The sequence below is a fragment of the Anopheles arabiensis genome, chromosome 2 (assembly GCF_016920715.1).
Source record: "Anopheles arabiensis isolate DONGOLA chromosome 2, AaraD3, whole genome shotgun sequence".
In the NCBI taxonomy this organism is placed as follows: domain Eukaryota; kingdom Metazoa; phylum Arthropoda; class Insecta; order Diptera; family Culicidae; genus Anopheles; species Anopheles arabiensis.
This window is the reverse complement of record NC_053517.1, coordinates 42,051,590-42,078,533: the sequence shown is the minus strand read 5'-3', so window position 1 is coordinate 42,078,533 and position 26,944 is coordinate 42,051,590. Positions and strand designations below refer to the sequence as shown.

At 44.4% G+C, this 26,944-nt stretch overlaps 3 protein-coding genes across 11 annotated transcripts in view; 2 read left to right on the top strand and 1 right to left on the bottom strand.

Moving 5' to 3' along the window:
- The window catches only part of LOC120898671 (flotillin-2), a 154,167-nt gene that overhangs the window by 28,294 nt on the left and 98,929 nt on the right, over positions 1 to 26,944 (bottom strand). The window lies entirely within an intron of this gene.
- On the top strand, positions 75 to 9,657 carry LOC120898662 (glucose dehydrogenase [FAD, quinone]-like). 3 transcript variants are annotated; one of them, XM_040304804.1, is made up of 3 exons: positions 75 to 195; positions 1,809 to 2,174; positions 7,946 to 9,657. In XM_040304804.1, the coding sequence occupies exons 2-3, from the start codon at positions 1,884 to 1,886 to the stop codon at positions 9,542 to 9,544; spliced, it is 1,890 nt and encodes a 629-aa protein (XP_040160738.1). In that variant the 5' UTR covers positions 75 to 195; positions 1,809 to 1,883; the 3' UTR covers positions 9,545 to 9,657. The 3 variants fall into 3 exon arrangements, with proteins under 3 accessions (XP_040160738.1, XP_040160737.1, XP_040160736.1); XM_040304803.1 differs by lacking the exon at positions 7,946 to 9,657 and adding an exon at positions 6,158 to 7,825; XM_040304802.1 differs by lacking the exon at positions 7,946 to 9,657 and adding an exon at positions 2,334 to 4,032.
- On the top strand, positions 12,525 to 25,825 carry LOC120898657 (glucose dehydrogenase [FAD, quinone]). Its single transcript, XM_040304798.1, has 4 exons — positions 12,525 to 12,796; positions 12,880 to 14,176; positions 23,782 to 24,032; positions 24,106 to 25,825. The coding sequence occupies exons 2-4, from the start codon at positions 13,764 to 13,766 to the stop codon at positions 25,506 to 25,508; spliced, it is 2,067 nt and encodes a 688-aa protein (XP_040160732.1). The 5' UTR covers positions 12,525 to 12,796; positions 12,880 to 13,763; the 3' UTR covers positions 25,509 to 25,825.

The window sequence follows — 26,944 nt, the reverse complement described above, 5'->3', positions numbered from 1 at the left end:
GCTCGCATAGTGCTCGCAGTCAGTCCAAACAAATACACAGATTCCGCAACGGCATAGAGAGAACGTGCGTTTGTATGGATGAGATCGGCAGAAGAGCGAGCGATAATACACGCCGGGCGGCCGCAAGAAACCACAGTTCTCGATTGTGCTTCGTACCGTTCGGTTCAGTGCTTGCGTTCAAGAGTCAAGTTCAATGTAAGTTGCCAGCTCCCTTTGCAAGTAGTGTGTGCGCGTACCTAAAGGGTGGTGTAAATTCCGGTTCCTTTTACACCGTTTGAGTAGAGGTTTATTTACGCGTAGCTACCCCTTGTCAGTGTAACGTACGCAAAGTACTCGGTTTAAAAATAGATCTGTGTGATGATTGAATCGTTGTACAAACGGATATCATGCACTTTTTTACGTCACACTGCTAACAAGAGTGAATATATGCTCCATTTGTTAATGCTGCTTCCACTTTGGCCAGTTTTCTTCCCTGGCGTACATTTCTTTTCCAGCGCACACACATCTATAGTGGCTACGATGACTTTGTTGATTGTGCATTGATATGCAAACAAAAAACAAATGCAGCCACATATAGTTGATGTACAATTGGGTGGTACCGGTGTTTTGGAAGATTACAAAGCCACACAACATCGCCACATGAACGTGTGTGCTGGGATGGTTGGGGGTATCCATTATTCAAAGCCGATTCCTTCGATGCGCATCACATCCGGCCCGCTTTTGCGTATGCTCTGTTAAAAGTGTGTCGTCTGCTGTGTGATCGTGTTCTCTGCTGTCATCTTAAAGAACTGCTGGATAGCCATATACGACGTAGTGTGTGCTCGGTTGCTTTTTTAAAACGTTTCGATTTACTATTGACGATTTTGTAACAACCTTTAGCTGTTGCGCTTGTGTGTTAGCATAAAGCGGCTGCGTTTTTGCAGCATGAAGAAAAGACAGCGTGGAAAGTTAGCGCGCGAGTGATGACGTGTTAGAACCAAAACGCTTTTAAGAAATCCATCACAATCTTTTTTTTGCTTATCAACACGGTTAAGTACACGGTGTCCACCTGATAAGAAGTGCTCGACCGATAAGCAGGTGCAGTGTGCGCCTTATTATATCATGTTTATCGCATCACTGTTAAGTGTGGATTGTAAAGCGGCAAACAGCGTGATAATGTGCTAATGTCATGCTTACCTCCACCATCGCAACGTCAATAGTACGAACGTTTTCTTAAGGCATAACATAAGTCAATAATGAAGTATAAATGAATGATCTCGAAGAGTACAGTTTCTCTTACATGGTACAGGGTGGACAAATGTGTAACAGAGATTTTGTGACTTGTGGGGTGTTTGGTGCTAGCGCCATACCTGCAGGAGAAGAGAGATGGAATAAAACGATTTTAGTATACAGGCATGAGTAATAAAGTCGTGTGCGAATATTAATGGGAGCAAGTAAACTAAGCTTTAATATATATCTTCAGCAGTCTGAAGGTAAATGATTTGCTATTACAACATTCAGAACCATCGTCTGGCAGATTAGTATTAAATTTGTTTGAGATCGAGTTGGAACTACTTGTAAATGACGAGGGTACCAGAATCGTTACCTTCCTGCCAGCGAGGTTGTTGATAACATACATTAAACACTACCATTAGTGCTTCTAGCAAAGAGCAACCGGGCGGGTGTCCTTCATCAAACACGCACTTATAATAAGCGTGTCGGTAGGAAGCGCTTCAGTCTATCAAAACCCATCCAACCAACCGGGCCACGGTTATCGTACAAGTAGTACGCACATACACATATAGCTTTTCTACGCGTTTTCTTTGCAGATTGTTCCTTAGATACGACCCGGAACGCTACCGCCAGCGCAACGTTGTTAAGGTAACTCTTATAACCGGAAGACTATGGAGGCCTTAATGGGAGGCCAGTGCGCCGCACAGAGCGTCGGACCGGCGAATCAGCTGTTTGGGCTGCTGGTGCAAACCATCCTGGCGGCACAGTGTGCGATTTCCCCACCGGATATGTGGCCGAAGGACTACGGCCCGACAGCACTGCAGCGCGGATTGGATGAGTACGATTTCGTGATCGTCGGTGCCGGTTCCGCCGGGTCGGTTGTTGCCAATCGACTGTCCGAAAACCCGGACTGGAAGGTTCTGCTGCTAGAGGCGGGCGGTGATCCACCGATCGAGTCTGAGGTAGAGTGTCGGAATGTGTGTTTGCTGTCTGCTGTTTGTGTTTGTGTTTGTGTGCTTCTTATTTTATATCCTACCCCACCATCCTTCTTCTGCTTAATTCTTCAACATTCCGCCTTTTCCCATCATCCTCTTATGAACCTTCCCATCCCCATCTTGTAGATACCCTTTATGCAAATTCATTTAGCGAAATCAAGCGTAGATTGGGTTTACTATGCCGATTCGAGGGATAAACTCAACCCGCACAATCGCACTGCTTGTCGAGCGTCAACCTCGCCGGCCGGTTGCTTTTGGCCACGTGGCAAAATGCTCGGCGGTTCAGGAGCGATGAACGCCATGGTGTACATTCGTGGTAATGCACGCGACTACGATGCGTGGGAGTTCGAGGGCAATTCTGGCTGGGGATGGCGGGACGTTTTGCCGTACTTTCGCAAATCGGAAAACAATCACGACGCGGCAGTCGTCGGCGATGGTACGTATCACGGAACGGGAGGATATTTGTCCGTTAGTAGTGCCTCAGGTCATTCCGGCCACATGGAACATCTGATAGCAGCGGTACAGGAAAGCGGTTACGACTACTTGGAAGACTTCAATGGCGAAAATCATATCGGTTTCGGTCGGGTGCAGCTTAACACGGTCGAAGGTGCTCGGTGCAGTCCGGCGAAAGCATTCCTCGCACCTATCAAGGACCGTCGAAACTTGCATGTTATTAAACGAGCACTTGCAACGAAGCTTGAGGTTGATGCGCATCAGCGGGTATCGTCAGTGCGGTTTGTAATTGACGAGCATAACGATTCTTCAAACGACCAGACGCGTGTGCTGGAGGTTAAGGTGCGCAAGGAGACGATCGTTTCGGCTGGTGCAGTAAACACGCCACAGTTGCTCATGCTCTCGGGAATTGGGCAGGAAGAGGATCTGCGCGAGCACGGCATTAGGATCGTATCCGACCTGCCCGTTGGACGCAATCTTCAGGACCATGTGATGGTGCCACTGTTTTATTGCATCAATCATTCGTCAGCCACCGATTTTGATCTGAACCGGAATGTAATAGGACATATGTACGATTATCTGATGCATCGGAATGGTCCACTAAGCGAGATTGGTATCAACGCTTTCACGGGATTTGTAAACACGGTCAATCATTCGGATCCATTTCCGAACATACAGTACCATCATATGTATTCTCGTAAGCGGTCGAATATAGCTGGTCGCTGGCTGAGAATGATGGAGCTGGACGGGCCTTTCAGCAGCAGCGTGACGGACGCTAACAATGAAGCGGATGTGCTAGGTGCATTCGTAATTTTGTTAAAGCCAAAGTCATGGGGTCGAATAAGGTTGCAATCAGGGCAGATCGAACAGAAACCTAAAATTGATGCCGGTTACCTCACACACCGACAGGATATCGAAACACTAATCCAAGGTATCCGCATACATCAAGACATCATGGCAACGGATGCCGCTAAACCGATGGAACCCGAGCCGGTACGGATCGAGCTGCCAAGTTGTCAGGACGAACTGTATGATACCAACGCGTACTGGGAGTGTTACATTCGAGAACTTACCCTGACACTTTACCATCCAGTGGGGACAGCAAAGATGGGCCATTCTAATGATCCGGACGCGGTGGTCGATCCAAGACTGCGCGTCAAAGGCGTGGCGGGGCTACGAGTGGTCGACGCTAGCATCATGCCTGACATTGTGAGCGGTAACACGAATGCGGCAGTTATCATGATTGGCGAAAAAGCGTCCGACATGATAAAGCAGGATCATGGATGGAATGAGGAAGAAAAGCAGCGCAATTGAGAAATGATACTTTGAAGAAGGAAACACGAGAATCTGTCAAAAAAGGCCTATTACTGTACATATTGCGTTGCGTTTATAATGCACCCGAGTTTGCGCTTATGAAATGCACTGGTTGGTTGGTTGGTTAGTTGGTTGTCGGATGAGAGTTAAAGTACTATGGGTTTGGAGTGGTTTTATCTGTTGGCGTGCATACAAGTGGAGGACGATTGCAACTGTTTACACAAGGCGCTATGCACAGACAGAACGGGGGCAGGGCACGTTCTTTTGGATGCACTTGATTCGATGACGATTGAGCGTTAACTTATGTGTACTCTTCACTCCAGATCGCATCTATGGCGATGGCCCTGCAGCACAGCGACGTCGACTGGGCGTATAATGTGCAGCGGTCAGACAACTCGAGCCTGGGAACGCGTAACGGAACATTTTGGCCCCGGGGCCGTACCCTGGGCGGATCCGGCGCAATTAATGCGATGATGTATGTGCGAGGCAATCGGCGTGATTACGACCGCTGGCAGAGTTTGGGCAATCCCGAGTGGGGATGGGAGGATGTTCTGCCATATTTTCGCAAGTCAGAAAATATGAACAATCCAACGCTGGTTCGGGGCGAAGGTGCCAAATATCATTGAACGGGTGGATATTTGAATGTGGAGCAGCGCATTGACAATACGACCTTGAACGGAATCCTGCGCCGAGGTGCATTAGAGCTGGGTTACGAGTGGATTGATGATTTCAATCGTGACCGGCACAACGGTTATGGTAACACGCAATACACGATTATCGGTGGAACACGCTGCAGTCCGGCCAAGGCGTTCCTAACCCCAGTTCGGCAGCGTGAAAACTTGCATGTCATCAAACATGCGTTCGTGGACCGGGTGCTGATTGACGAGCGTAACGTTGCAACGGGCGTACGCTTCGTTGTCGATGGAAGTCAGCGTGTGCAGCAAGTGGCAGTGCGGCGTGAAGTTATTCTTGCGGCAGGTGCTATCAACACTCCACAGCTCTTGATGTTATCGGGAGTTGGGCGGACGGATGAACTGAAGCAGTTCGGTATTCCGCCCAAGGTAGATCTGAACGTTGGAGGTAATCTGCAGGACCATGTAGCGGTTCCACTTTTTTTCAAATTCTACGCACTACAAGAACAGGATATTAATGAGCAACTCGCTCGCATCAATGAATTGTACACGTATGTCGTGCAAAATCGCAGCCAGGCTGTTGTTCGTACTGGACCATTGAATACTGGCGCGTTTCTCAATACTAAAAATACCAGCGATCCTTTCCCAAACTTGCAGATATTAAACTTTGCCTTTCCGAGGGGCGGTGGGTTCAGCGAGGCACAGGCAAGACATTTTGAATTTACCGACATAATCAGTGCATCGGTGCAGGAGGTGGATCGTGTCACTCCGGCGATGTATGTGCACATTACAGCACTCAACCCGAAATCGCGCGGTCGCGTCAAGTTGGCGAGTGCTAACCCTCGGGAGCATCCAATCATTCAGGCGAACTACTTTGAACATGCAGATGATCTGAACGTATTGGTGCAGGGAATACGACTCCAGCAACGGTTTCTGCAGACGGAAGCGTTTCGGAATGCTGGAGCAACGCTTCACCGGATTGATATACCCGGATGCCGAGAGCTGGTATATGATACGGACGCGTACTGGAAGTGTTACGTACGACAGCTCACCGTCACTACCTACCATCCAGTTGGGACGGCAAAAATGGGCCCGGCCACGGATCCAGATGCTGTGGTAGACTCTAAACTTCGTGTTAGAGGCGTTCATGGATTGCGAGTGATCGACGCCAGCATTATGCCGTTAATAGTTAGTGGCAACACGAATGCTCCGACTATCATGATCGCTGAAATGGGATCGGACTTCATCAAACAAGAACACGGGGAACTCTTAGATGAAACCGGAAATGAATTTTAACTTGAACAGTGGGATTTTAAATGTTTAATTTGAATTTGAAATTATTGAATATAAAATTATCAAATTCCCTGAACCGAACAATCCAAGAATTTCCTTAAATTTACTCCTGATCCTGCTATCCTCCTATTCCTGACTATCTATTTCTAATTGTAGTTCTGAATTTACTTCTATTTTAAACATAAAATATGTAGATTGGCCGTATGCCAAGTAGCGTTGCTAGTTTGCATCCATGTTTACATCAACCGCTTTTTGCAGATTCCCGAAACATTCTTCACCATACAAAAAACCGACGCCGATTGGGAAAATTACGTCGAACCGACGCCACACGCTAGCAAGGGCTCGAAAGACGGCGCCTTTTGGCCGCGGGGTCGTACGCTCGGTGGCTGTGGTGCCATCAATGCGATGTTGTATGTGCGCGGCAATTCCCGCGATTACGACGGCTGGGCTGAACTGGGCAATCCAAACTGGGGATGGAGCGATGTGCTACCGTACTTTAAGAAAAGCGAAGACAACCACGACTCAGAGCTGTTGCGTCGCGATGGCGGCAAGTATCATGCTGCTGGCGGGTATCTCAAAGTCGGTAACTTCCCGGTAAATCATCCGCTAGCCGAAGTAATGCTGCAAGCGTTCAAGGACGCAGGATTTGAGAGTACTGCCGACATTAACGGAGCACGGCAGGTTGGTTTCGGACGGGCACAGGGTACGATTGTGAACGGTACGCGCTGTAGCCCGGCCAAGGCATTCCTGGTGCCTGTGAAAGACCGTCCCAATTTGCACGTTATCAAGCACGCGGTCGTGGTTACGGTCGAGCGCGATCCATCGACTGAACGGTTCAAGTATGTGAACTTTATGATCGATAATAAAGTGTTGAAGGTGGCTCATGCACGCAAAGAAGTGATCCTTGCAGCCGGTGCAATTAATACACCACACATCCTACAGCTGTCCGGCATTGGGCCGAAGGCTCTGTTGGAAAAGGTAAACATTCCTTTGGTTGCTGATCTGCCGGTGGGAGAAAATCTGCAGGATCATCTGTTCGTGCCGCTGCTCTTTAAAATGCACAAATCAACTGCCGAAAATTACAACATACAGCAGGAATTGGCGAAGAATCTGTTCCAGTACATTATGACGCGTTCCGGGCCGATGGCTGGACATGGTGTGACGAGTGTAATCGGATTTATCAATACACTTGATGCAACCAGCCCTTTCGCAGACATTGAGTATCACTTCTTCCAGTTCGAGAAGGGCTCTGGGAAGTCGGTTTTGTTCTGCGATAAGGTTGGCTACACCCAGGAGATATCGCAGTCGATGCTAGAAGCGGCTACGGAGGCCGACGTGGTGATGGCTATCGTGGTGTTGCTCAACCCTAAATCGAAAGGACGCGTAACGCTTGCTACCGAGGACTTTAATGAGTTCAATCCGCCGCGCATTCAAAGCGGCTATCTGGAGGCAAAGGAAGACGTTGAGGCTGTTTTGCGTGGAATTCGTTACATCAATAAGTTAGTCGACACACCGACTTTCCGTGAGCATGAGGGAGAACTGCACCGCATGAAGCTGTCTGAGTGTGATGAACTGGTGTACGATAGTGATGATTACTGGGAGTGCTATGCACGCTATACGACCCTTACGTTGTATCATCCAGTTGGAACGGCTAAGATGGGTCCTGACAGTGACAAAGAAGCAGTCGTCGATGCAAGGCTGCGTGTAAAGGGTGTTGAAGGACTGCGCGTGGTCGATGGTAGCATTATGCCGAACATTGTGTCGGGAAATACTAACGCACCGATTATGATGATCGGCGAAAAGGCTTCGGACATGATTAAGGAAGATTGGGGTGAGGGGCCAAACCATACTGAGCTTTAAGCGACCACATTGTGTTTTGTATGCTTTTCAATAAATGTTCATCTCATTGATTCCATTTTTTCTGTATCGATGCATTACCGTTTATTCGTTATTGAGCTTATTGTTTGTCTTCAATCAATTGATCACCGGTAAGGAAAAACTTTCTTGATGTTTCCCAAGTATATAGAAACTCTTACCCCTAATTAGGTACCATATCTGGCATTCGCTTTGCTGAACGGTTCGCATGTCTGGAATTATTACGCCGAAAGGAGTGACACAGCTAGCAAAGGCTACAAGCGCGGAAGTTACTGGCCGAGGGGTAAAATGTTGGGTGGATCAAGCAGTAACAATATCATGCTGTACGTGCGTGGCAATAGCCGCGATTACGATCGCTGGGAGGAGCAGGGTAATCCGGGCTGGGGTTGGAAGGATGTGTTGGAGTATTTCAAAAAGTCTGAAGATAACGGGGCGCAACATTTGCTGCAGGAGAGAGCCGACTACCACGCGCAAGGTGGTTTACTCAAGGTCAATTCTTTCATGTCAAACGACATGACTAAACTGGTGATAACTGAGGCGGCACAAGAGTTGGGTATACCGGAGATTATGGACATCAACAGTGATGAGTATATCGGTTACAATGTAGCGCAAGGCACGGTCCACAAGGGAAGACGCTGGAGTACAGCAAAAGCATTTCTAAACACCGCAGCTGATCGACCAAATCTGCACATCATCAAAAATGCTCACGTGACCAAGATCAACTTCGAGGGGACTGCAGCGACAGGCGTGACGTTCGATGTGCCCTCCCAGGCGAGCGTTTCAGCAAGCATACGCAAAGAAGTGATTATATCGGCTGGTGCAATAAATACACCACAAGTTTTGCAGCTTTCCGGAGTGGGAGCAAAGGAGCAACTCGATCGGCTAGACATCCCGCTGGTTAAGGAAATACCGTCAGTGGGGGAAAATTTGCAAGATCATTTGATTGTGCCCCTGTTTCTGAGTCTGCACGGTTCACGACCGATTGAACGCAGCATGGATGAACTGCTCGACAGTATCTACAGTTACTTCCGTTATGGGCTTGGTACGTTTGGTACTGTCGGTATAACAGATCTTTTAGCGTTCGTCAACACACAAAGCCCGGCCGCCAAATTCCCGGACATACAGTACCATCACTCGCTCATTCTTTGGAAAACGCCCGATATAGCACGACTCACTCAGTGTTTCGGCTGGGAAGACTACATTTCCCATCAAATAATTGAGCAAAACCAAAAGTCCGAAATCCTTATGGTGATGGTAACACTACTCAATCCCAAATCGAAAGGAAATGTGCAGCTTCGCTCGTCCAACCCGTACGATGCACCAATCATCAACGCTAACTACCTCGACGACCAGCGGGATGTAAAAACGATCATTCGTGGCATTCGGTTCTTCCGCAAACTTTTGGATACGGAAAATTTCGGCTATCATGAGCTGAAAGAGTTCCACCTGAAGATTGAGGAATGCGATCGGTTGGAGTACGAATCAGATAGCTACTGGGAGTGTTACGCCCGATACATGTCCTCTACTATCTACCATCCTACGGGTACGGCCAAAATGGGTCCCGATGGAGATCAAGCGTCCGTTGTCGATTCTAGGCTGAAGGTGAGAGGGGTACAAAATTTGCGCGTAATAGATGCAAGCATTATGCCCGACATTGTGAGCGGCAACACAAATGCACCGACTATCATGATCGGTGAAAAGGGTGCCGATATGATAAAGGAGGATTACGGAGTAGAGAAGAAGGAAGCAGCTACACACACAGAACTCTGATAAATATAGTGATCAACTCGAAAAAATGTCATGTGTTCTACGTAGCAGCAGCGTATGCTGGTGAAATAAAGTTTTCGTGTGTACAGAAACAATTACCGGTTGAAGTGAAATAACTGACGATGTTGCCCCTAAAAGTATGCACGAACCGGTTCATGACGACAAGCTTTTACAGTGATGGGAATGAGAATATACATGGGTTGATATTTTATGTGATACGATGTAAGCATTTGTAAGGATATTTAATCGCTAATTACACGGAATGAAATTTTAACTTAATACAACATCCAACAATGATCGAATCACACATAAGGCACTTGAACAAACAAAGGGGAAGTTGGAATACAGTGGTAAAGCTTTCCTCCTTTGCCAGGAAAGGAGAGAGAAAGTGGTTCAACTGTCACGTAAATAAAATGATTTCCTAAACATTCCAATGCACACACTACACCGCTGTGTTATTACCTAACGACTTAATTTGAATGTATCGGGTAGATGACATAAAATTTTCGTACACCTAGTTGACAAAAATTGCACGACCTTTCATGTGAATGTAATTTAATTTTGAAAATCAAGTATACATGATTCGTGGGTCATGAAATAACGCCCATCTTGTTACCAATTGCAATGACGAAGACCTCATATAACCAGACCCGCATTGTGCGTCATCGCCTTTTCATTCGTCTATATGATTTACCTAAAAAGAAAAGACACAAAAACAGAACTTTATTAGTTGATCGTTTTACAGTGAGAGTCGCATATTATTGCATGGCAAGATGATGCTTCTGTGTCCCACTTTGCAGTAAGATCGGCTCTGTAGAAATATTCGTACAGCTTTGGTTGTATAATATGCCCGAGGCTAGAAGTAGCACGGTGCTAAGGTCGATACACACACATTGGGTGGTTTGCTGCAAATTTTGTCACTTTCCTACTTTGAGCAGTTGATGCACATGCAACACATTCCCACCGCACGGGTAGAAGCGGTTTATCTTTCTGCCAGCCAACCAAATCAAGCCGGCCAGTTTTCAAGTAGACACACGACCACATGCATCGTACACGCTTGTTGGGTACAATTGCAACTTTTCTTCGGCAGTCGTCGCCGTGTGCACCTCGCAGACCGGTTATTGCATTTACCAAAAACGTCACACTTGTGAGCTGGTCATGGTACAATCTGTACTACAGTTGCTCAAGACGAAAATTACCACCAAAAGGTGGAGGGAATAACAATAATCGCCATCGCAAACCTACCTCAACCGATAAGTACAATGTAATGGAGGATTATTGAGTAACTGATTAAAGCTAAATAAATGTCACGTTTGACTTGACGACTGCTGAGTATTTACAAAATTTTAGAAAGTAGTACGAATGTTTTGAAAGATTTTGTGTGTTGACGCTACTGAGCAACGTAGAAAAATAATCCCACAAAATGATCGACCGATTTTCTCATGAAATTTAAATAGTTCCGCAAACAATGTCCTTCATTAGCATTGATGCTGAACAATGAAATAACATTTGCAAATAAATAGCTGTAAAACAACCATAAGCTCCATTAATTACTAAACTACCAGAAAAAGTCTCTAATACCCCTATAAAGGCCAACGCACAATAAAATGCAACGATGCAAGGACATTGGTCTGCGTTAAAGCTCGTAGTCTGTCCAATCAGCCGTATCTTGGTTGTATTTTCCTGCCGAACTTTCAATCTTCTCACCTCGCCGCTTGAGGCGCAATTTTTCCAGTCTCTGGCGTTTACCGAACCACTACTCGCTATGCATTATGTGAGATCAAGGTGCTACCAATCTCGGTGAAGGTCATTATTTCAAGAAGAGGCAAAAATTGATTGATTCAGTTGACGTTCCATCCCTTTTGAAATTAGGCGATCAAATTGACGAATAAGCAATATGGCATAGCGATGGTACATCGAATACATCCCGGGCGAAGAGGGATTGGTTTGATTTTCCTTGTGCAACAACACAGCGCTATTTGCCTATAATCTGGAGACAAATAACGCTAAAGGCCATCCTGGTTATATCTTGCGCCGCAGATTGCCTTTTAGTGGCTATCATATGTTCCAAGCGCTATTGGGCATGCGGTGAAACCTTTTTCTTCTATCAGTGCGCTCGGCAAATGTTTGCTTTTTTGCAATGCAAAGGAGTCTCGGACAGGGTAGTTCCTTCATGCTTTGTTTTCTTTCCCATACCGGGGCGCTGGTTGATGTGTTGCACGCATTAAAGGAACTGAACTGCCGTGCGATATGGCGGAACATGTTGATTATGTGGCGATAAATCAATCGAATCCAGTTTACCGGAAGATATTGCGACAGCTCAACCGACAACTGGTATACAGGTAAAGCTTCGTTTGTTTCATTACACTTACGTTGAGGTGTATAGCAAATACTACCCTACAACGCAATGTAAAACGAAAATATGATACACACTGTTTGGATACCGGAACAAACAACCCAACAAAAATTAAGGAAGAAATAGCTCACGGAAATCAAATGCAGGTGCATCGTAAACATAAATGGTGTATATGTTTTGTTCCGCACGGTGGCTATGTTAATTTGTGCATTTATGCAACCAGTTTTAGAATAAGTTTACACCTAATATCTCCAAAGACAAGCTCGATTAAAACATAGAGGAATAAAACCAAAGCATATATAAAAAGGTTTTGTTCGAGTGCAGTATTTTGCATTCTACTAGAAATTTGTTTATCATGCATTTCTAATCGCTGAAAATATGTGTCTTAAATGAACATGAAAAAAATATGCAGCTGACAACAGCTAACATTGCTTAGTTTAAAATTGCTCAGTTTACTATACACTAGTAAATTATTTATGTAATGTAAAATAGGTATTCAACATGATATGACAAACAAACACATTTTTAAGAATGATATAACACAAAGAAAAGATTGATATAAAACTTTGAAATATTTAAATTGTTATCTTGTTTGAACATCTATGATGAGAATGTCTTATTTAGACATACAAATGCAACTAACATTTATGATCATGTTAATATTCAGCGTCATTTTTCTTCTTGAAGTATGGTTTAGTTGTCCACTGTTCTGGGTAGAGATATGCTCCGTCGGCTACTGTTATAACATATCTTTACTCATGGTCCGTTGCATCTTTGAGAGTGTATTTGTAAACGAAAAGTAGCCGGTGCGTTTCAAAACCTAAAACTCACACTGACCAAACGCATTTTCCTTTTTCTTCTTTTTTGTTTCAACGATAACGAAAGCCACAGAGTGAGAGGTAAATTTTCCATCCAACACCCGTGATGATACTTTATATACAATTTTTCGCGCTTCTCTATAACCCTCACACATACATGGTAGCGGAAAAGCTGAGAGCATATTCTTCGTGCGTGACACGACAAAAACCATCAGCAACCACATGACGGTGCAGAGGACCGGTTAGATGCTACGGATTTGGTGTGGAATTTTGCGCACGCATACAACCATACACCCTTACCACCACCACCAGCGCACGGGGAAGGCGCGTTTATCGTTTGCAACAGCTGGAGCAGCCACAGTACCACTCCAAATTGCATAATCCACGTGTTGGCTCGTGCAGACTCGATCAGTACACGTTCGTCGATCGACGCGATCGGTTCGCTTCTTCTGGAGGTGGTGCGCGCGTATTTTTGTTTCACCAGGTTGGTCCAATTTACGCACCTTGGCGCACGTACGTGACTGTTGGGAAGTTTATTTCGGAATTGGTGCTCGATGTGCACCCCTGTTTGCGCCAGTAGATCACCCCGGATCGGTCAATAATTACTCTGTGCGCTCCCGTGTGGCAGTGTGTCGGAGAGAGTGCCGGCGGAAATTTGGAAGTCACAGAAACGAAGCCATCAGTAGCATAAGTCGCAAAAATAAGGAGCCACATTTCTATCGTTAGCGAAATGCGAATGAAAAATTGGTGAAAGTGTCGGCGCAGTGTGTGGTGTGTGTGTTTCGTATTTCGAGCGATCGGAGGGCTGTCAGTGTGAAGTGTTGTGATTAATGCTGATGGTGGTGCGGCACAAATAACGCGGCGCTTCCGCAGAAAGTTAATATTTCACGCAAGTGCTCTGGTGATGGATGACGCGAACGATTATTTACAGGTTCAGTTTTGAAATAAAATAAACAACTCAATAATCGAGTAGAACTACGAGTTGCAAGAATAAACGAATTGCTTGCAAGAGTGTCCGGACAGACCGGACTTTTACGCGTGAGACACGATGGTGGTCTCCTTTGGAACACTCATTCCGCTGTTGGCGGGAGCGGCACTGAAAGCCACACCTGCCGCGGCCGGGTTAACAACTGCCGTTGGGGCGGCCATTAGTGCCGCGACGGCCGTTATCGGCGTCGGCAAGCTGGCGATTGTGCCGATCCTGATCGCTTCGCTCGCCTATTACAACTACGATCTGTTTGATCCGGAGAATCGCCCGTTCAATGTGCCGGAGGTGGACCGTGAGTACGACTTCATCGTGGTGGGCGCGGGTTCGGCTGGTGCTGTTGTTGCCTCGCGCCTTTCGGAGATAGGCGGCTGGAAGGTGCTGCTGCTTGAGGCGGGTGGCCACGAGACCGAGATCTCGGACGTTCCCATCCTGTCACTTTATCTGCACAAAAGCAAGCTGGATTGGAAGTACAGGTAGGTTAATGTTTGGCGTGGGGCAAGGGAGTTACACTATTGCACAAATAGTTGCAATTCGCTCTGCAGCCGATGCAGGTGGCATGCAACATGAAAAAAAAGAAACGGACCCCGGGTGGGACGATGTAGCTATGGTGCGCGTTCTGCAAGTTCTGCTATTTCAGAAAGTCGTTTGGACTGCCTCTCGGAGGCGAACCAAGCCAAGCGTGATGACTTTGAAGGCGATGCACTTTTTTACCATTTCGAATGCACTTACGGGTTAGGCAGTTGCACTGCCAAATATGCTGCCCTCGCCGCCTTATGATGTGTTTGATTCGGTTGCACATGCTCGGTACACGGGCCGGAGACAGCTGTTTCGCGCACCAGAACTGACCCTGATTTGAGCGAGCCACGAACGACGAAACCGTAGTCTGTCTGTGGCGGATGGATTGGAGGAGTAGGCTTAACAAACCAAGTGCAATTGCGTAAATCGCGCTTGCATACTACGGGCGGCACACAAAAGCGTCTCACTTAAGGGTATCGATGGTGAGGGTTCTGTTTTTTCTTCACTCTGGAAAGTGTTAAGTGGTTATTTTCGATCGCTTCAAGCGCAATCACTTAGGAGCTGCGCGACCTTTAGCTGTCGATGGAAAAGAAACACTCACACTTTCAGTAGATGAATCTAAAAGTATGTAGAAAAGGCACAACCGGGATATCAAGCTATGATTGATTTGCGTCGTGATAATCTATGGCTCTTCATTGCCAAATTCGTGAAATGTAAAGATAGATATTTTATGAAAGAACCACACCCACTGTTCGGAAACTGGTTAGTATAAACGCATTTCACATGCATTGTATATCCACTGTAATTATCGCCTACACTCGAAACTCCAAAAGAGACCCGAAATGATCGCCCAAACTAATCGTGGCACCAATATTGGCATCGAACAATGAAATGATCGTGATGCAATCGGTATGTGTCGCACCTTTCGAACCATTTTTGCCTTATTAATCTTAACCCTGTCACGATTTCAGTGCGATCGTAATTTTAAATGCGCTCCACTATCACGATCAGCTGAAATTTAATGTTTTGACACACAAATAAACCCTACTTGATAATCAACGGAACCTACTTTTTAATCGATGTTGAATAAATGATACACTTTCGGAATGGTTTCCAAACCATGCTTCCGTTTGTTGAGATGTAGTTTCACTTGCAGCGTGTGATAATAGTCAGCGGCACCATTCGTACTCGTTCTCTCGGTATCGCTTTTCCTTGTGCTTTCAGTTGATTCCATATTAATTTGCTAAAATTAGACATGCCGCCCAAAGCCACACAACATGGAGGATCAGAAGCTCCCCGTATTGGAGTTGAAAGTGGAATTAATTTACGCCACAGCTTGTACCCTAGTGTCGAAAGTGATTGGCAACCAAGACTGTGGGCGAGCTGAACGTTGGTGTCATAAAACTACGACACACAACCCGGGGTGGTATACAAATAATTAATCATCGGCCGACCAAATTCCCTACAGGGCATGCAGCTTCACGATATGTTAACATATTTTTCGGAAGGGCATTCGACTCATTTTGGTGTCCTGTTCAAAAAGAGATTAGATGGTTTTAATTGTGTTTACTAATCCTACAACCAAATCACCTTAATCATAGCGTTTGTAACAATAAATATACATTTAATGCTTATTCTTTATGGAGCTCAGTATAGGAATAAAGTATGAGTATCATATTGTAATACATTATAGTATCTATACAAAAGAAGGCTACTGTAATGCAAATTTTGATATCGATTTCAGTTTAACATTTCGATTCAAATTTCGCATAAGGAAGATTATTTTATCAAAACATTTTTTGCACTCTGAAAAAACCTGTTAGACGACCTTACGCCCAATTCGCAGTTGCCTGCCCATCGCTGTCTTACCTCCAGTCAGGTCGATACCGTTCACAAGAAAATAAAATGATGCATATACAATGAACGGAATACATAGCCGAAACCAAGGTTCGATTTATATTGGAGAGCTTCACGATCAGATCGCACGTTCAGGGTAAGCGTTTATCATAAACCTCAATAGCTGGAGCACGTGGCCTAAACGATCTGCATCAACCGGTTTATAGGTCAAATCGCCGATGTTTTGCAGACAAAAGAGGTGTGGAGCAAAGCCGCTCATCTTTAATGCTGCATCATGTATTGATTCATCGTAACATCTGCTCTCTCTGTTGGCCCCCAACCGAGAAGGATGTTGAGGAGGTTTGAACCGGTTGCACAGCAAAACGTTCACGTTGTTTCCGAAGTGGAATAGTGTTTATGTACCTTTTAAAGCTATTAATGTTCAAGATATATGTCTTAATTTGTACAAAGCTGTGCATAATTACCATAGGGAGTGCTACCGGAACGGTACATGATGGATTGATTGCAATTGACTTGCGTGCTATACACAATAAACGAATCACCCTAAAAACATTATATTGCGCTGTTAAATTCATCAGTTCTATGAAACATGATTGGCCGTTTAACAACTATCTGCTGTCGGATATTAAGTACTGCCTAATTCGTCATACGACAAAAACAATGTAACAGATTTAGTTTTAAAAGCATTCGCTTGCCAACATCAAGGTACGATGCAAAACAGAGTAGTGCGTGAGCCCAAACCTTGTGATCTTAATAGAAAAAAGTTGAGGGCCTTCGGATCAAAACATTTCCGACACTACCCCTGCGAGACAAGATCATCACAAGCCATTCGCCACCCTAAAGGCCGCTTGCAGACAGATGATCAGGGTTTTTTTGTTGGTTATTTCGGGTCCCTTTCCTGAGTTACGTCTAGTCTAATCCTCTCTCGTTTACTGCCGGCTAACGAAGGGACACAGACACTTGGAAGCGATACATTGAACTTGGACTGAAGGTAACATTTTGAAGATCACAGCAGAGCAGCACGACCAGAAAGTTGCCTCCAAACATATGTGATACCTCAGGCAGTTTGTCGCCCACCTTGTCCGAATATCAAGTTCAACCCTTCGGATCTTCTCAATTATCTACATAGATCATCAAGCGAACAGACAGGTTTGAGCCGAATCAGGAAATGGAGTCGATGAAATGACATGATATGATTGACGATTAGTGAACAAAGCGTTGCGCTCAAAATTAGTTTACGTCTAGATGATATTAGCGCTAAAACCGGTTATGTCATCGTTAGACACATGATAAAAATAACAAATTTACAGAACAAAACAAGGCATACAGTTACCGAAATTACATTGCAAATAATTGAGAAAGTGTAATAATTTCTTCTGATATACATAAATATCTGTTACATGGTATAGTAAATCAAATCATATAAAGATGTTAAGCATACACTGAAACTTCTGATATTCTCAGGTAGAGTGCCGACAGTCTAGCGGAACGTAATCCAGTAACGGATATTATGTTTCATCAAAAAGTGATTAGGAGTGAAAGTGCTCGTTTCGATACAAACTGTGCATACAAACATGCACTACTATTTCCGTTTACCAACGCATGTTACCTTCACATTCACATTTGCTGACCATTTTATCGTGTCTGGTTTGGATCTCGCATCGACAAAAGCCACCACAAAGAACCTTCGGTTCGCGTGCCACCACGAAAAATCTCTCAATGAGCGTTCGGTGATGAAACTGATTTTGCTACTAACTCTAAAGTAGGTTACAATCAATTCCAATGTTGGAGTAGAAAAACTACACTCAGCTGTCTGCCAGAAGCAACGTAGTGTAGTTCCAAACACACCCGGAACCAAACCAAATGGTAAGCGTCTGTTGATGTTGGCAGTGTTTTCCCGCTAGTCTTGACAGCATACTTGCGCTCTACTGGAGCTTGTTTATGGGGAAACCATCTCGCGTGATGTTAAAAGAAAATCCACTAGCGGAACCAATTTATGTCGCTTTTCCGTGGGGGCAGGACAGTGTGAGGTACCCGAAAATGTTCGATTCCGTTATTTCACTCCGTTCGTAGAGAGGGATTCATTTATGTGTCGGTGTGCACGACCGAGTGCCTATGATAACTATCACTGGGAGGAGACCAACACTGATAGACTGGCGATGATGGTCGATGAGTCACTAGTATCGGCGCCCGTTGAGCCACCCGTACACGATGCATCAAGCATTGAGGAAGAATTCAACGGACAGATGCTACAGACGGCTTCAGCGAGCCTCGACTTATGCGATAAATACGGTTACATAAGTGTACACACATATTTATTACTTGATCGTTAATGTTTACTGCGCGATCCAAATCATACAAAAACCAGTGGATGTGAAAGGTTATGGGTAGATAGCTGCTGGCGTTGATTGGGTCTCCATTTGTTACCACATACCGTTTTGTTGTGCGAGCGAGCCCACCGTACGATCAGGCGTAAATAATATCTAACTCATTTTTAATGATCTGTGTAAACCTTCCCGCTTTGGATCTGAAGGTGAACTTAAAACGAAACATGCACTACATGCAATATTCAATATTGGATTGTCTGCTTGTCTGGTAGCATTAAGTTTTAACACTTACTCAACGCGTTCGCCTACAACATTTCATGCTAGAAAATCATTACTCAGCAAAGCTGGCGCGCTTTATCTACATCTGAGTGGCAATCTTAGGCGAGCAGTAGCTAATAAGTTTACTTTAAAATAATTACAAAATTGAGATAATTATCTCGATCGACACCACAAACCATACTAACAAACAACACTGAACTAAGCGAGAGGAAGCTGAACGATTCCACGATTAATGGATCCACAGTAAAGCTTTACAACCTTCTAAAAAAACGCTTTCATGATCGCAGGTTGAGGTGAACGAAGTGACCTCGCCTTCCGCGTGATGTATAAATGCCGGCAAGGCGTTAAAATGATTTTGGACGTGGTTGAAAGTTAGATGGTAAGTCACGGGACAACAGATCAGTACAACCAACACTGAAGTGGAAGTGAATTTTATGTCTTCCTTGTTGCAGCTTCAGGGAAATGTTTAGTACCAACATACGCTGCAGGGGCTAATTACGCAAAAGGTTCCAAAATGCTCACGCTACGATCAATGTCAAGTTCATGAACGAAATTGGCACATAAAGTTTAGTGTTCGTTCACAACCAAAAACCAAGCATTACACCTGGACAATCTAAGTGAGGTCAACTGGGGACCGTTTATGACCTCAGGCGGTACCATTTACAGTCCACAATTGGTCTCGACGCAGTGTGCTTGATGTTGAACTTGAACTATTCACCAATGTTTGAGGTGGGTTAAAAAATGCCCAAGAGCACCAAGCTCAATTTCGGCACATCTCTATGTAGGGAGCGTATTGCTGATTTACTGCACTTGCATCATCTCTCCATTCGCTTATTGACGATAAAAAAGAATTACTATATCTTTTTCGTTTCGGTGTTGTGGTGCAGATTTTTTCTTATATTCATTTCAACGGGGTCGAAAAGTCAATGCCACACATTGAAGATTGCCACAAAAATATGAATTTTGAACAATTTTGTTAGAATAAAACTGCACTCACTCGTGTTTTTGTTAACAACGCTATATCTTAAAGATCACAACGGACTAATGATGTTCAAGGTGATCATATCATTAATTATCTTTTATAGCTTTAGTTCAGCATGTCAGGCAATAGTACCATTAGGCATTTTTCAATGTATATTGCACGTTTCGTTTTGCACTTTTCTTTTAACACAGCTTTATTTGAAATAATTGCAAAAAAAATCAAAAAAAGATGTCAAATATTTTTAAACACACTTTTAAACGCTAAAATGACAATCATCAAAAACGTTTCAATTCCCGATGCATATTGCAATAAGCAATATTATTTTACGATAAAGTTACTCGCATCCATTTACAACCGTTGGGTATTTTATTGGGATGTGGCTCATAAAACCAAAGTTCGTGATCATATCGAGGAAACTGGTGGAAGGAAAAGAAAAGAAAAACACTTCTCTTAAATGTTTTCTTTTGCTCGTACACGAGACCTACCCCAATACAACACAATTCTGAACCGACGAAACCGGTTTCATGGTTGTTTGAGTTTTAATACCAACCACCAAAGTGTGTGCCTGACTTTACGATTCTTATTCATCAATAAGACCCAATTATGAATCACTCAAATGCTTAAAGGCTCGATATTCAGTTTTTGGTTCCGTTGGTTCGGCTTCGTTATTCCATCATTAATTGGTACGCCAGAATCTGGCAAGGTAGCTTACAGTTTCGTACCAAACAAAAGCCAATAAAGTTCGGTTCAAACAGATACAGCAGGTTCAACTGTGAAGCTCACAATGCCAGAACTGATTTGCATCAAGGTTTGTACAATTAACGATGTGGTTTGCGCTTTTACCTCGCAAGCAGCTTGTGCTTCTTTTTGTTTCTGTAATGCCGTCGGCGATACTGCCGATCACTTTCCCTTTTGAGTGGCGGAGCAGGACGTGCTTGCTGCCGGTTGCATAAGGGCTCTGTGTGCGATGCGCTTGTAGAATACTGAATATGCGGCAGCGTGAAATCGAAGCGCACTGGTATCGTTATGTCTGTTGCAGCACCCGGAAAGCACACGCAAACAACGCTAGCAGCGCATAATAGTCTGGTGGATCGGGTGTTCCCACTTGTAACCGACCCAGTCCCGGAACACAATTGGTTTCTCCCTCCGCTTATCGGGAGCAGCATGAAAAGCTGTGCCTGGGATTGTCAAATATGGGATGTAAAATGTCTGTTCATTTCACAGCTCCAAGCGTTAATTAGCAGCCGATAGCAAGAAACTATAATTAGTGCGTTATTATTATACATTTGGCACCAATTAAATTAGTCTCAAAAGTAAGACATTGTAGCATTCTATTAAGCAACAAATAAAAAAAAAACATACAAGACGACTTCCCCTCACAAAACTTAAGCGTTTGAAAAACAAATCGTAAAAGTAAACAAAGCGTTAGCCGTTGAAAGTATAAGAAGTCGAATCCGTGGTGACGACCTCAGGAGAGTTGGTCGTGGGATCAACGTAGCTTTTTCGCAACCTGCCCCATCGACGCTCTGATCGAGCGTGTAATGAATTGGTTCCTACTTCATTTCTGCTCAGCCTCCAATCCGACGCGGTGACTAGGCTGGTATCCAACGACTAAAAACCGAGGGTTTGAACTTGACAGGCAGCGACGAAAGAAAAGATATAAGTAATGGAGAACAAGGCTACCCAAACCGAAAAGAAAAGTCATCGTATATGACAGTTGGGGTGAGCAATGATTGAAAGTTTGGAAACGATATTCTTAATTTTCGGTTTGACACGTCAAGATGATAGAAATCGTAGGACGGTACAATACAAAGGGCGGATATGTCAGCACAAAGCCGATCTCATACGGTTTATTCGATATGATTCAATTGGCAGAGCGCCTTTTGAGAGGATGAGGTAGCTCTGGTGCGTAAATAGTGCTTGTGGTATGTTCACAGTTTTCAAGGAATGCTTTTTAAAATTGAAGTGGCCAATGCTGAAGAAACAATCAAGTGCATCGCTATCCCGCGAGCTGACAAGGCTTTTGTTACGATTGGTGTGAAATGAGGGCATGATCATGAGTCACCTCATGAGTTGGCCTCGACGTCATCCTCTCCAGCATAAAATAATGTTTGAACGCTACTTTTTGTGCGACTAATCGTCCGCTACAAATTGCTACAATTTTACGTTATGCAACTGTGCTACGAACACACCCCGTGTGGTGGGTGCATCGGGCTTTCCATCTTATTCTCATGTTCGTCTGTTGAATGACCGCAAGAGCAGAAATGCTGGGGGTCTTCAAGGTTGAAAAAGTGTGCGTACGTGACGGTTGATCCACCGCCGGTTGATGCTAAGCCTGTCTGGGGTCGAGTCCACTTACTGACGGTACTTGTACAGCGTAACGAAGCCGGTAGTTACCGGTAGCGATGGATCACCGCAAGGACCTCGTCTATTTCAGTTCGTTTAATCGCTTGTATATGTTACTAATTGATAATTCTTTGAATTACCGCCATAGGCAGATACAAAAAGCAAAGCGAACATTAGTATAGGTTTGACATCATAGTTTCGTTGGGTAATTATTTTGTTGTGAATCCTTCAAACAGACGTAGAACTATTTATATTTTCTGTATTTCTACTCCCGAAGGGTATACGCCGTTACCTTCAACATCAGGTATCATAACAATATTATAAACAGATTATAATAACGTCTATTATAGCTGTAAACAATCTACCATGCATTTGATTCATCGATATGTTAACTTGACCTAGATTACGCATGTTATATTTCATAACAAATCCGGACTCTTCAAACTCCGGAACGAAGGCTGCACTGCAAACACTGCAGATCAAACAAATACTTCTCAGATCATACGGGTCCGCCCCAGCTTGTCGGCTCATGGCGCAACGATTGACAAAATTAGTCTTATCGGAAGCACTCTTACCCTGCTTGCGTAGATTTGAGCAACTTTTTGGCAATACACGGCATCACAAAGTCAACCAGATGCTGGTCAACTATCGACCGGCCCGCATTCGTGCAGGGTATTACGTATGCCGCGCCTGAACGACCTTGAGTGTGTTTCGAAGAGCGAACGTCCCTCCTCCACAACAAGTCGCACGCAGGTGAAAAGATGATGCAGCTACCACCGGACTTGACTGGCCCCGGTGCTGATTTGTTTACTCGCACAAGCCACCTCCACCCGAAAGCGTTAATATGACAAATAGACCCGCCAAGAGACGAATTTCTTCACCACGTTGTCCATTTGTGCCAGTCATTGCATATGACGACCGTTGCACATGGATCTACTTACCTCAAAAGACCGGCTTTCGTGATGAGCTGATCAGCTCGTGGTCTGATGGTTGAGAAGCTTGAGAAAGATTTACCTCTTCTGTTCAGATTCCAGAGGACGTGTTGTAAAATGTCAAATTGCTTTTTTTATAATTCTAGAATCAATCAATCAATTTTATTTTGTTTTGCCACTATAAAGGGGTGGATCAGCTACAAGCCCTCTGTCAAATTTCCTATTTCATATTGATTAAATTAACATAATGGGGATAAGACATTGCTTGATTTTAATCATACCCTTGAACTTAAAAACTACGATAGAAACAGACACCCTTAATACCTATGAATTTATGACATGGTTTCAATAAAAGGAAGACGGTGTTCGATGATGCATTCTTTCGAAAAGAGCAAGTTTGACAGTGCTTCACGGGGATACATCATGTGGCGGTTGGCCTTTGGAAATTCGATACCTTTATGTAAAATATTTTTAAAACCATAATATAATCGAATATCTTCACCAACGATATAGATAAAATATTAACGTAGGAGGAATGAGTCAACAAATGAACTGATAACATACTTTCTAATGCTGCTGTAGCATAACATCACTGTAAAAGCATTTTTTTTTTGCTGACGGCTAAATGAAAGGTCAGACCATTTCCTATCCCCATTCCCACAACCTTCCGAACTAGGTCGTAGAGGTGCTGATGTCTCAACTGTAAATTAAATCACTAGTAGTCCAATCAATCACGCTCGATGTTACAAGCTATAAATCTTTATTCGCACACCCATGAATTAGATTTCAATTTCCCATAAAAGGAAGATTTTAATTTCATTCCAATTTGCTTTCCACAGAACCCAGCCACAGAAGACGGCATGTCAAGCGATGAAGGATAACCGATGCTGCTGGACACGAGGCAAGGTCCTCGGGGGCTCTTCGGTGCTTAACACGATGCTGTACATACGCGGTAACAAGCGCGATTTCGACCTGTGGCAGGCGCTAGGAAATCCCGGTTGGGGCTACGAGGACGTCCTGCCGTACTTCCGCAAGTCGGAAGACCAACGGAATCCCTACCTGGCACGCAACAAACGACAGCATGGAACTGGTACGTACAAAGGAGCCTTCCACTGCTTTCATTTCCAGTCGTCTGTAATACCTCTTTACTTCCTGCATTTTAGGTGGGCTGTTGCAAGTACAAGATGCTCCATATTTGACACCACTCGGTGTATCCTTCCTGCAGGCTGGCGAGGAGATGGGCTACGACATAGTAGATGTAAACGGTGAACAGCAGACTGGTTTCGCGTTTTTCCAGTTCACGATGCGCCGTGGTACGCGTTGCAGCACTTCCAAGGCTTTCTTGCGCCCGGTACGCAACCGTAAAAATCTACACGTCGCCCTGTTTGCTCACGTAACGCGCGTTATACTAGATCCGGAAACACGACGCGCACTAGGCGTAGAATTTATTCGAAACGGCAAAACGCACAAGGTGTTTGCCACACGTGAGGTGATTCTTTCGGCAGGAGCGATCGGTACACCCCATCTGATGATGTTGTCGGGAATTGGGCCGAGGGAGAACCTAGAGCGCGTAGGTATCCCTGTCTTTCATGATCTACCTGGTGTGGGACAGAATCTGCAGGATCATATCGCCGTTGGTGGTTTGGTATTCCGTATCGATCAACCGATTTCGGTAATTATGAACCGTTTGGTGAATCTCAATTCGGCACTTCGCTACGCTGTCACCGAAGATGGGCCACTGACCAGCAGTATCGGGCTTGAGGCAGTCGGTTTTATCAGTACTAAGTATGCGAACCAGACGGACGACTGGCCGGATATAGAGTTTATGTTGACGAGTGCATCGACACCTTCGGACGGAGGCGATCAGGTGAAAAAAGCGCACGGATTGAAGGATGAATTTTACGAGGATATGTTCAGCTCGATCAACAATCAGGATGTATTTGGCGTGTTTCCGATGATGTTGCGTCCCAAAAGCCGGGGCTTCATTCGGTTGCAGTCTCGCAATCCGTTGCGTTATCCTTTGCTTTACCACAACTATCTCACCCATCCGGATGATGTGGGCGTGTTGCGCGAGGGCGTAAAGGCTGCGATAGCATTCGGCGAAACACAGGCCATGAAACGGTTTGGCGCTCGCTTCCACAGTAAACAGGTGCCGAACTGTCGCCACCTACCGGAGTTTACCGATGAGTATTGGGACTGCGCCATTCGACAGTACACGATGACTATATATCACATGTCCGGCACGGCAAAGATGGGTCCCCCAGATGATCCTTGGGCAGTTGTCGATCCGAAGCTACGCGTCTACGGTATTAAGGGGCTGCGAGTTATAGATGCTAGCATAATGCCGCGCATCACAAGCGGTAACATCAACGCACCGGTCATCATGATTGGAGAGAAGGGTGCCGATATGATCAAAGAGCTGTGGTTGAAGAAGGGTCACTCACGGCGAGGGAAGCGTCAACAGTTTGCGAACGAAACGCTTAGTGCCGCCAACCAAACGGAAGCAATAGAAGCGGTGGGCGATAGTAGTGCGGCACCTTGTGCAAACGAAACCTTTGTTAGCTAAGTTAGGGACGGTTGCGCTACCACCGCTTCTGGGCGATAGGCCTGTATTCCAATGCCAAATTTTACACTCAATCAAAAGTGCGAACACGTCTCGAGGATGCAAAGACTAGGACGAACGATGGCGCTGCTATACGCTGTACATACCATTGCTTCCTGTTACCGTAAGATTATGCTAAGCGAGGTGATTGTAGTTAGGCAAGGCAGTTTGATGATATACTAAGTCGCACAGTTCGGATCAGCAAAAGCTGTGCAAATAACACACCAATTAAAAACTGACTGACTGAATGTATGTAAGTAGGAATATAAATTTGAAACAAATTTTAGTCTGTTTATGATTTTACACACGTCAAATCGCTACTGGGGTATATGAAAGAAATAAAGATGAAAAATAACATTTGAAAGTGTGTTATATTTATCATTTTTGTTTTTCAATTATTTTGTCTAAGATCTTCTTCTACTTCTTCTTCTTCTTTGGCACAACAACCGCTCTCGGTCAAGGCCTGCCTGTACCAACTAGTAAAGCTGGCTTGGCTTGCAGTGACTTTTTGTTACCGTTGCAGGATAGTCAGTCTTACGTATGGGGGCACGGTGTATTCGGGGCTTGAACCCATGACGGGCATGTTGTTAAGTCGTTCGAATTGACGACTGTACCACCAGACCGGCCCAATCTGGTCTAAGATAGCCCATCAATAAGTTTTAAAAACAAAGGGAGTACACATAAAAAGAAAGAAAAAAACATCGGTAATATTACGAATATGGAACGCTTGCAACGTTCGTCCGTGCTTTCAAACTTAATACTGAACATAGCCTACATTTAGGAGCAATCTGCTCTAATCTAAAATTGGCCGTGGTTATTTACGCCTGAAAGACGACTTTTAACATAAGCTCTAAAAAGTTGATGCCATAAATATTCAAAATATACTGGGTGATTCATTATTTTTAGAAATATATTTTTTTGTATTATTTCATAAATATTGAGTAATTGAAAAGAGCAGAAAATTAACAAATATGCAGATTAATAAATATTCACCAACAGTTGAGTGTTTTTTATTCAGCATGCACATTGATGTACTGCTTGAGCAAGTGATGTAAACAACCTCACAGCATTGATATGATTGAGCATAAAAGAAATAATCCTTCAGCAACTGCGACTAATATGTTTTATGTTTGCATACGATTAAACGACCAACTGCAACTTTAATCAAGATCTATCACATTTTCTACAAACCATCAACATTTGCTTGACATGGATCAATTTAAATCGCATCATATACAATTTATTTGCCATCATTCCACAGTGGGCAGTTGCCGGGATGAAAGCTCAAAATTTTACCATCATTTTGCTTTAATGCGAGAAAAGCATTGTAATCTTCAGCATCAAACTAAGAAAAAAACTCGTATTAGTCGTATTAGTTATTGGAGACTTCTAAAGTCTTA

Coding starts and splice junctions, on each gene's coding strand:
- LOC120898662 (XM_040304802.1), top strand. CDS start 1,884: ATGGAGGCCTTAATGGGAGGCCAGTGCGCCGCACAGAGCGTCGGACCG. Junction 2,175..2,333: donor ATCCACCGATCGAGTCTGAG/GTAGAGTGTCGG, acceptor CCCATCTTGTAG/ATACCCTTTATGCAAATTCA.
- LOC120898657 (XM_040304798.1), top strand. CDS start 13,764: ATGGTGGTCTCCTTTGGAACACTCATTCCGCTGTTGGCGGGAGCGGCA. Junction 14,177..23,781: donor AAGCTGGATTGGAAGTACAG/GTAGGTTAATGT, acceptor TGCTTTCCACAG/AACCCAGCCACAGAAGACGG. Junction 24,033..24,105: donor CAAACGACAGCATGGAACTG/GTACGTACAAAG, acceptor CCTGCATTTTAG/GTGGGCTGTTGCAAGTACAA.